Source organism: Arachis ipaensis, chromosome B08, assembly GCF_000816755.2.
Source record: "Arachis ipaensis cultivar K30076 chromosome B08, Araip1.1, whole genome shotgun sequence".
NCBI classification, from domain to species: Eukaryota; Viridiplantae; Streptophyta; class Magnoliopsida; order Fabales; family Fabaceae; genus Arachis; species Arachis ipaensis.
This window is the reverse complement of record NC_029792.2, coordinates 62,374,748-62,384,940: the sequence shown is the minus strand read 5'-3', so window position 1 is coordinate 62,384,940 and position 10,193 is coordinate 62,374,748. Positions and strand designations below refer to the sequence as shown.

At 34.9% G+C, this 10,193-nt stretch overlaps 1 protein-coding gene across 5 annotated transcripts; it reads right to left on the bottom strand.

The window, feature by feature from the left end:
- On the bottom strand, positions 2,742-8,760 carry LOC107613607 (leucine-rich repeat receptor-like serine/threonine-protein kinase At1g17230). Of its 5 annotated transcripts, XM_016315689.2 has the most exons (5): positions 8,663-8,760; positions 8,275-8,471; positions 4,718-7,755; positions 3,895-4,278; positions 2,742-3,271 (listed from the first exon to the last, which is right to left on the bottom strand). In XM_016315689.2, exons 3-5 carry the CDS (start codon positions 7,638-7,640, stop codon positions 3,255-3,257), a joined length of 3,324 nt encoding a protein of 1,107 aa, XP_016171175.1. In that variant the 5' UTR covers positions 7,641-7,755; positions 8,275-8,471; positions 8,663-8,760; the 3' UTR covers positions 2,742-3,254. The 5 variants fall into 5 exon arrangements, with proteins under 5 accessions (XP_016171175.1, XP_016171174.1, XP_016171178.1 ...); XM_016315688.2 differs by having other exon boundaries at positions 8,074-8,750; XM_016315692.2 differs by having other exon boundaries at positions 3,886-4,278; positions 8,275-8,750.

The following is a 10,193-nucleotide window of genomic DNA, read 5'->3' as shown; positions in this document are numbered from 1 at the left end:
GTTTAAGAAAAGGAAACATGAAAGGGTTGAGGACTAAAAAGGAAAAATAACGAAACCTCTCTCCTCCCGCTAAGCGTCATTATGACGCCTTGAGAAATGCAACGGACGAAACTTCTTTGAAAGGAGCACAACGGGTCCATTGACCTGAACACGCATGGGCCCCGATCTGTAGACCTCATCACTCCGTTCCCGACAACACAAGAAAACTCTCGGACGTAACAAGTGGACCCCCAGAAACGGTCAAAATGCGCGGCCCAGATCCCCAACCCCGACCATAGACCCTAGACGATATTCCTTTGCCCAGGCCGAACTCATGGACATCTAGACTCACGGCCACGCGGCCAAGCATGCACTTCTAAGCGGCGAGACCGAGCCCACTCACTCTCTTACTCCGAGGGCAACTGTTCTAGACCCGGTCCCCATGTCTCCCGTCGAAGCAATCACGACCTAGTTACTACAGGCCCAAACCGGTCCACTAACCATAAACCCCCTAACTATTATTTAAATTTAAACACTTTTTCTATCTTAGCCAACAAAATAAGATAACATAATTACGACACACATTCTTAATCTTCACCTATACCTATTAGATCCATTCTGACTTGGGCGTTGAAGTATTTTTACAGATACTATCTCCATCGCTCCAGAAATCCAATCTGTCTCTACTTTGATCGGTGAGTCTCTGATCCATCTTACAACCCGTACCAACTCTGAAAATTCAATCCCATCATTTTGAGATCAAATATTCAAATAACATTCTCGTTTCCCGGTACATTATACATACACTCGGTATTGTGAATGCCATCCGTGCTTGCCTTACCGTGCGTCAAAAGACAATTATTGTAAGAGAAAATGACAAATAGATCCTTGACCTTTTGTCCTGCGGACATTTTTGTCCCTGACCATTGAAAAATACTTTTAAGTCCTTGACTTTCACAAAATTTGGACAGATTAGTCCCTAATGGAGGCATTTGGACGGATCAGTCCCTGACGGAGGCATTTGGACGGAGGGACTGATCCGTCCAAGTTTTGTGAAGGTCAAGGATTTAAAAGTATTTTTCAATTGTCAGGGACGAAAATGTCCGCCGAACAAAAGGATAGGGATCTATTTGTCCTTTTCTCTTATTGTAAATATCAAAATAGAAAACATTTGGCCCACAATCAAATCAGAAGAAAAGAATGGATATGGATATTTCTGATCTAAGAAATTTAACAATTTCGTGCATTTTGATCCAAAGTAAATTGATAAAAAAGTTAAGGGTTACATGAGTGACGAAATACTTTTTATTTATCCCTGATTGATTAAGAAAATTTATTAGAGTGACCACTTGACACTGTACATTCGTTGTTTAATTGAGGAATTATTTATAGAGAGACGATGGGTAAACAAGTTATTTTTATAACTAAATCTTGATTTGATAAAATTTTTTAAGGAGATATTTGTATTTTTTAAAATTACACTCTTTTTATTTTACTTTGAAAAATAAAAAAAAAAATCATATATTTATACTTGTAATTTTTAAAAGATGGAAGTATTCTTCAAAACACCTAAAATAAAACTTTTTAAATATAACTTGTATTTATGAAAATTAAAAGGTTTAATATAATCTCACGTATTAATTAGTTTTTAAATTTTAAAAACTATTTTGTCAAACACATTTGTTGTTGTTTGTATTTATTGAAAGTTATTTTTAATTTAATTACCAAACACATATGCTAAAATTTAAAAAAGAAAACTATTATAAACTACTTTTAAAAAGTAAAAACTTTATCAAACTAAGACTTAATTTGGTAAAACTTTTACTTTTTAAAAGTAGCTTATAAGAACTAATTTTTAAAAGCTAGCTTTTAAAAAATTGTACCATCTGTGTGTATGATAAATTAAATTAAAAATAATTTTTAATAAGTATAAACAATAACAAAAGCATTTGGTAAAATAGCTTTTAAAATTTAAAAATACTGTAATATTAATGTACGAGGTTATATTAGACTTTTTAATTTTGATAAGCACAAACTAACTTTAAAAAACTCTCCCTTAAATTTTTTCAAAAACACCCCTATTTTTTAAAAATTACAAGCAGAAACACATAAATTTGATTTATCAAACGCAAAACAAAATATTTATGCTTCTAAAAAATACAAATATCTTTTCAAATAGCTTTACCAAACCAAACCTAAGTCTAAATCTAATTAATTTTCTTTTTTGTACCTCTCTTTTTTCTTTACAACTAATTTTTATTGTGTCAATAAAATATTAAATCAACTTAGTTAAATTTGATTATCAAAATGACTTAATTAATTACGTAGCATTACTATTATTTATATACAAAAATGTCGATTTTACTCAAATATGCATGTACACATTCAATACGACTATCTTAGACTTCATTTATTTGGGACTAAATCTTTTGAACAATCTGTCATATCTAAAATAATCAAGATAATTGTTATAAGTATTAGATTAGATTTCTTAATATTTAATACCAGACCAATATTTATATAGATATATTTTGTGTTTAATATATGTTGCCATATTTTTATTTTACATTTTTGGTAAAATTATTATATTTACGCATATTATTTAATACTCATGCATACTCGTGAAACATAGGTGAGGAAGACCACGTGATGGCACCAAACTGATTTTCTCGCCATGTTCACTTTCACTCCTTCACATCATGTTTACCACAAATGCCATGAGCCTCTAATCTAAATCAACCAAAAATATGAAGCTTGTTGCAGAGAACAAAATTTTATACTCAATTACTAACAAAAGAAAATTATGACTTCGAATATCCCAAAGCAAAATGGATTGTATGCAAAATTTGTACTACATAGTTTACTACCGATGATCAGAAAGCCCGGGCCTGCCACAGAAATTTACAGTTTTTTTATTTGGCCAATTGTGCAAAAATCATAAAGATAATCATCATTAAAATTGAAATCTTTGTATGTTCTAGTCTCACTAGCATAGAGCATGAAACAAATGATGCCTTGTAGTGAGGTGAGTGAGGTTTGCTAAAACTAATAATTATATCTAGAAGGTGTAATAGATTGATTAGAGAGTTTTGTTTCTAATATTGTTAGGATGAGAAGTTTACCACACAAAACTTCACGTGAAGGGCACTTGGTTTGGTTAAAGCATAGGATTCCCTCTAAAAGGAGGATACCTATGGTTTTGACCTTAAGATCGCATTGCGTTTGCTATTCTGGAGATGACTGTACTCTTCATGTATCGGCTGAAAGCTTATAAGTTACAACTCAAGACCATCTGCACAAAAACATGGCAAGAAAATTAGTGATCCGATTCGTCAATGAATTGATTGAAGCAGAAGCTTGAAATCCATGTTGCGCGAATACGAGAACAAATATGATTATTTTAGATTTTATTAATCTAGCTAAGTGATCAAGAACAAGTTATTGCAATATATGTGTAATCACTTATGACTAATTCAGTGGGAGAGTTACTGCAAAAAAATGAAAGTGAAGAAGGATCAGAATAAGGTAAGTTTTGATCGTTCCATTAAAGAATCTAAAGAATGATATTAAATTCTTAATCAAAGGAAACTGTAACCAAAATGAAAATAGAATAAAGAGATATGGGATTGGAAATACTTTTATCTATATACTCACATGAATGAAATCAATCAATGTACTACTTTAGACTTCATTAACACAAGTATTGTGAACAAGGAAACTGACACTTCAGAAAGTATTGCTCCTTCTGATGGTTTTTCCTATCACTTTTACTGTTTGGTACATCGTCAGATAAATCTATCTAGATACATTGTACCAAAAAGTGATGGTGATAGAGAAACAAAAAATAAAGGGGGGAGTATTGAATATAAACGTCAAACTCTCCGAAAGTAAATTTGAACATCTAACCTTTCTAACCTTTAGAAGAAGAACCTTCATCAAGTGGAGATTCCGATGTAGGAGTGGATGGTGAATTGCTGACATATTCTCTAGCATCAATCAACATTGCAATGACCTCTCTCATTGTTGGCCTAGTAAGCGGGGACGTGCTGGTGCAAAACAGAGCGATTTTCAGAATAAGAGACATCTCGTCCATTGTTCTTTGCACGCTCAGATTCAATCGCTTGTCAAACAGTTCGGATGTCGGTACTGAAGCTTGAATCGACCTTCTCACCCAACTCACCAGATCGCCGCCCTGTTCTAATGGTTGAACAGGTGACCTCCCAGTGACTAGTTCTAGCAAAACTACCCCGAAGCTATAGATGTCACATTTCTCAGTCACCTTCATGGTGTAAGCATACTCTGAAACAAACATAAACAATCAATAAATCATAAGAAAACTGAAGGATTACTGCAATTAGCATCTCAGCAGATGAAAACATCTACTTAGAATTCTACTAGGCGAAAATATTATCTATACATTTGATAATATGCATTGTCTTGTTTCATCTGATAAAAATGAATGCTGGAAAGTAAATCATAACGAAAAAATAAAATAAGGAGAATATCTAGAATCAATGAAGTTAAATTTGTGTGTGATACACCAAGATAATGAATGATTCAGATCAGAAAGAAATGATTGACACAAAATTATGCTGAGATCTATACCATTGAATTATCTTAGTGTAAGAAACAGAAGGTGGTGTGTCATCGTAGTCTCCGGAAATAGGACTCAATTATGGTAATCAGTAAAGCTATAAGTGTTGCAGCTATAGCTATATATAATGGAGCTTATTCTAACCTGGGGCAATGTAGCCATATGAACCTGCCACAGCAGACATGGATTTCGAGTAGGAAAAATCAATCAACTTTGCCAAGCCGAAGTCTCCAACATGAGCCTGAAACAATTCATCAAGCAATATGTTGTTTGATTTTATATCGCGATGAATGATTTGAGGTTTGCAATCAAAATGAAGATAGCATAGGCCTTCTGCTGCTCCCAAAGCAATTTTATATCGATCACTCCAATCCAGCACACACCTGCTTGAATTTGAGTGAAGTTGTTCCCCAAGGCTTCCGTTTTCCATGTATTCATATAAGAGAAGATTCGAATCCTCGTGATAACAAAATCCATGCAGCTTCACAATGTTCCTATGCCTGATTTTTCCAAGGGTTGAAATCTCAGCAAGGAAGCTTCGGTCAACGTTTGCTCCATCTCCTCGAGAATTCAGCTTTTTCACTGCAATCACTTCGCCGTCATTCATAATAGCCTTGTAGACAGTGCCACAAGCTCCTCTTCCTATAACCGCTGATTCTGCAAAATTTCCGGTGGCTTCCAAGAGATCCTGGTATGTAAAGCCTTCTTTCGGAAAATAATAGTTATCAGTGACATGAGGTCTTGTTTGCCCTTCAAGCGACACAAAAGCAGGGCTACGCCGCCTCATGGCGTAACATATACCTACTATGAAAATAAGAGAAACAAATCCGACCACACCAGAAACAATGCTAACTATCTTTTCCCTAGTTGAACCATCTCTGATCCAGCTTGCTTTCGCTGAATGAGTTGAAGATACAGGTGGATGACAATGATAAGTACCTAATCGGCATAACCCATTGTTCCCGGCAAAATTTGAGAAATCCATCTTTCTAAATGCAGGTTTATCTGGAACAGTTCCTACCAGCTTGTTGTTGGAGACATTGCATACTATAAGGCTAGGAAGGCTACCGATTGATTCAGGAATCTCACCAATGAGTTGATTGTCGTTTAAGTAAAGTGATTCCAACATTAGCAAGTTCCCCAAGCTTATAGGAATCGTACCAGAAAGATTGTTGTGGCTCAAGTTAAGTGCGATCTGAACATAAGTAAGTCCTCCCAAATGAAAAGGGATGCTTCCTGAGAATAGGTTGCCACCTAGCTCAAGCTCCGTGAGGCGAATAAGATTCCCCAAACTGCCAGGTATTTCACCAGAGAGCCTATTATCGGAAGCTTTCAACAGCTCCAGATTCACCAGCTTGCCAATTTTTTCTGGAAGCTCACCAGTGAAGTTGTTCCTGCTAAGATCAAGCCTCTGTAGCTTTACACAGTTTCCCAATTCACGTGGAATGCTTCCACTGAAACTGTTGGAGGAAATATTGAACGCGACAAGTTGTGATAAATTTCCAATCTCAGAAGGGAGATAACCTTCAAAATGATTATCCGACAAGAGAAGCCTTTCCAATTTCTTTAATTGACCTATCCCTGGGCTTATCAGCCCGGAAAATCGGTTCTGTTTAAGGTCGAGTGCAGTAAGATTGTGAAGTTCATACAACTCAACTGGTAAACTTCCTGTCAACATGTTGTCCCCCAACATTAGCTGCCCAAGAGATTTGCAAGTCCTCAGCCTATAGGGAACATTTCCGGACAGCCGATTCGACCCAAGGCTCAAGAACTGCAGCTTCTGATATTGACATAGATGAACAGGTATTGGACCAACAAAATTATTCGAAGACATATCGAGAATTGTAAGGTTCTTAATGGCCCCAAGATGAGGAGGAATCGTTCCCTCAAGCTTGTTGTCAAATAGCTGCAAATCCTCCATCAATGAAAGATTTTGAAACTCCAATGGAATTGTACCTGTTAACTCATTCATTGAAAGGTCTAGATTCTTTAGCTGCTTCAATTGGCCAAGCTCATGAGGAACATGACCCTCCAAATGGTTTTCAAACAAATGAAGCAAGGTAAGATTAGACATCTTCCCCAACTCTTTGGGAATGAACCCAACCAAACGGTTCTCCGAAAAATCTATCTCAATAGCATTTGTGCAGTTCCCTAGCTCTGGTGGAATTGTTCCATTCAACTGGTTGGTGTATATGTACAACCTCTTCAACTGCGACAATTTTCCGAGCTCCTTCGGGACATCACCGACAAACGAATTCATATGCAAGGCAAGCAATTGCAGGTTACTAATGTTCCCAATCTCGGGAGGAATCTCCCCGGACAGTGAGTTTTGCCATAGAATCAAGTTGGTAAGGTTCTGAAGCTTTTGAAGCTCTCTTGGAATAGAACCTTCTAGCTGATTCTGCGCCAAACCCAATGTCTCCAAGCTGTCACACTCACTAATCTCAGCTGGTATTGGCCCTGAGAGAGCATTCAGTCCCGCCCGAATAACCCTAAGCTTCTTCAACTTGCTAATTGATTTAGGAATGATCCCAGTTAAGTTGTTGCTATATATAACTAACTCCTCAAGTGAAGCTAAGTTCCCAAGATCTTCAGGTACCTCACCATACATATAATTTTCACAAAGGTAAAGCTTCCTAAGTTTTGTTATATTCCGAATTGGGGTTAGAATTTCTCCATGGAGCCGGTTTGTACAAAGATCTAGAATCTCCAAACTATGGCAATTAGCAAAACCATCAGGAATTGGACCAGAAATGAAATTCTTTGAGAGATTCAACTCAATTAGCCTTGGAAGGTCACAGATTCTAGGAGATAAAGTGCCAGAAAGATTAAGGTGGTAGAGTTTAACAGAAGTTACCAATGATGAATGGGTGCATTGCACACCAGTCCAATTGCATGGTGTGGAGTCAGAAGAATCCCAATTGTGAAGCTTGTTATTTGCATCAAAAAGGGAACTTTTGAACTGCAAAAGGCTTGAACCTTCTTCATTGATTGAACTCACAAACACTATGCCATGGAAAAACATCATCACCATGATCATGTGGAACCAATTTTCCAATAATGCCATGTCTGTTCTCTTAGATAAACCAATAATAGAAACTGCATCAAGGTGTGGCCTTTTGTTATTAGGCCACAGAGAATTGAAGCTAAAATGATCAAAGCCACTTAGAAATCAGAAGAAACTGCAATCATACCAAAAGAAACAGACATAAGAACAATATTTTTTCAAGTGTGAACACTGGAAAATTCAGATTATTTCAGAAGGTTCAAGACAAAGCAGAAAATGACAGAGGAAAGACACAAAAAACAAAAACAGAAATGGAACCAATAAAAAGAAATAAAATACCGTGGTGTGAAAGGAAGAGTTATCAGTGAGAGCAACTCGAAGAAGCAATAAAAGAAAAGGGAAAAAATAACGAAAACAACAACCCCAATTGAGAAAAAAAAAATAGAACCACACCAAATTAAAAGCATTCAATAACAGTGTGACATAGACCTACCCTTTTTATTAGGCAAATAACAATGACAGCAAGATAGAAAGCAAAAAGATTAAGACACTGCATTGATTGATGAGAGCATGAAAGTGGAGCTGAACCGTGAAGAACAGAGAAAAAAATAAAATAAAAAGAAAGAAAGAAAAGAACTAGTTGAATTTTTCTTAGTCAACGCTAAAGTGTTGTGTGTGTTAAAGAGCACTTTACAGCGAAGTGGCAAAACTAGTTGAGGTTGCTGTTTCTCTTCTTCTTCTTCTTTGTTCTTATTGCTGCGCTGTTGGTTCTTCTTGCATGCACTGTTACTATCATATCAATTTATGACTGTGATCGAGTTGACACGATATAACAATAGACGGTGCAGATTGAAAAGACGTGTTCACTAACTTCCGCCATTGTTGCTGGGCCTGCCAATATGGAAGGAAAAAAAATAATATTAAATAATAATAAACGGAAGAAAAGAAAATAGAAAATGAGAAATTCTTTTTTCTTTGCTTATTTGTGCTTCAATGTGTTGAGTCTAAGGGGTAATGATTTGTTTGACGAAATTGGAATGTTAATGTGTGGTGAGTGGCATAGTGCCTAATCAGAGAGGCACCCATTTTCTCTTCTAATGCTTCTTCTTTCTCTTCGGTTTCTTTTCTTTTGGTTACTGGTGACACACTTGGATTGTTTCTGGTAAATGAATTAATTAATGTATGCACATGTTTGGTCATCATAAGTTTCATGTTATATATTATTTTATTGGATAAATTACTAAATTAGTCTCCTACCATTGGAGGTAATATTGTTTTGGTTCTTAAAGTTTAAAGTGTTCTATTTAAATTAAAAAAAGTTTCATTTAGTTTCAATGTAGTTCCACCGTGATGTCAAAGTTAAATAATTAAGGAAATGTCCTACATAACAGCAGTACAAGAACAAGATCGATAATTTAGAGAATAAGTACAAGTTCCACAGGCACAAAATCAACCGTGAATGCATCAATACATTTATTTATTATTTTTTTATAATTTAAATGAAATATTTTCTATAGAACTAAGGAGAATGATAAATAAATATATTGATGCATCTATAGTTGATTTTGTGCCTCTGGAACTTGTATTTATTCTCCAAATTATCGACCTTGTTCCTGTACTCCTATCATGTAGGACATTTCATTAATTATTTAACTTTGATCTCACGGTAGGACTAAATTAAAGTTAAATGAAACTTTTTTGGATTCAAATATGATACGTTAAACAAATTAAAACAAGATTATAATAAAGGACTAATTTAGTACTTTAGACTTATTTTATCATTATCATAAACTAATAATAATAATAATAATAATAATAATAGAATAACGCTTTTAGTTTTGATATTTATCAATTATTTTTTCTTCCAATTTTGTCTTTGGTAAAATTAAAAATTATAGTGATAGTTTAGGCTATTTTTTTTTTATATTGGAGGAGTGTGTGAGTTGTGCTTGTTTATGGTGTATACAGGTGTTAGACACAAGTTGGGACAGGGAGAAATCGGACCGTCCGAGTTATTTGTTAAAAAATTCGTTGATCACAAATCGGACCGTCCGATTAGTTTTTGTTTTTTTTTATTTAACATGAAATCGGACCCTCCTTTTGCACTTTTTGTTTTTTTTTTTTTAAAAAAAAACTGAAAACGGACCCTCCGTTAACAATTTTTGTTTTTTTTTTAATTTTTCCTTTAAAACAAAACGGACCCTCCGTTTTTAGTTTTTTTTTTTTTTTTAAATCAAAACGGACCGTCCGAGTTTTATAAAAAAATTATTTTTTTGTAGATCTCCTCTAATCGGACCGTCCGAGTTCCTTGCTCTAAATCGCTCGATCCGATTTCAGCCTCCTGACACCACATGCGCAGAAAAAGCACCTCTATTCTCCATAATGCTGTTACACCCACACCTTCCTCCATATTAAAAATAAAAAGCGGATAGTTTATTGCGTTAATAATGAGATCAAATTTCTCTAAAAATTTTATCAAATTTTTTATTCGAACACGCTTGGACATATTTAAATACTATCACGTGTCAACATGTTTAACTTTATTCTTAACATGTATTTTTAAAATAATTTATAAATAATATATATTATTAATTATTAAAACAAAAAATATTT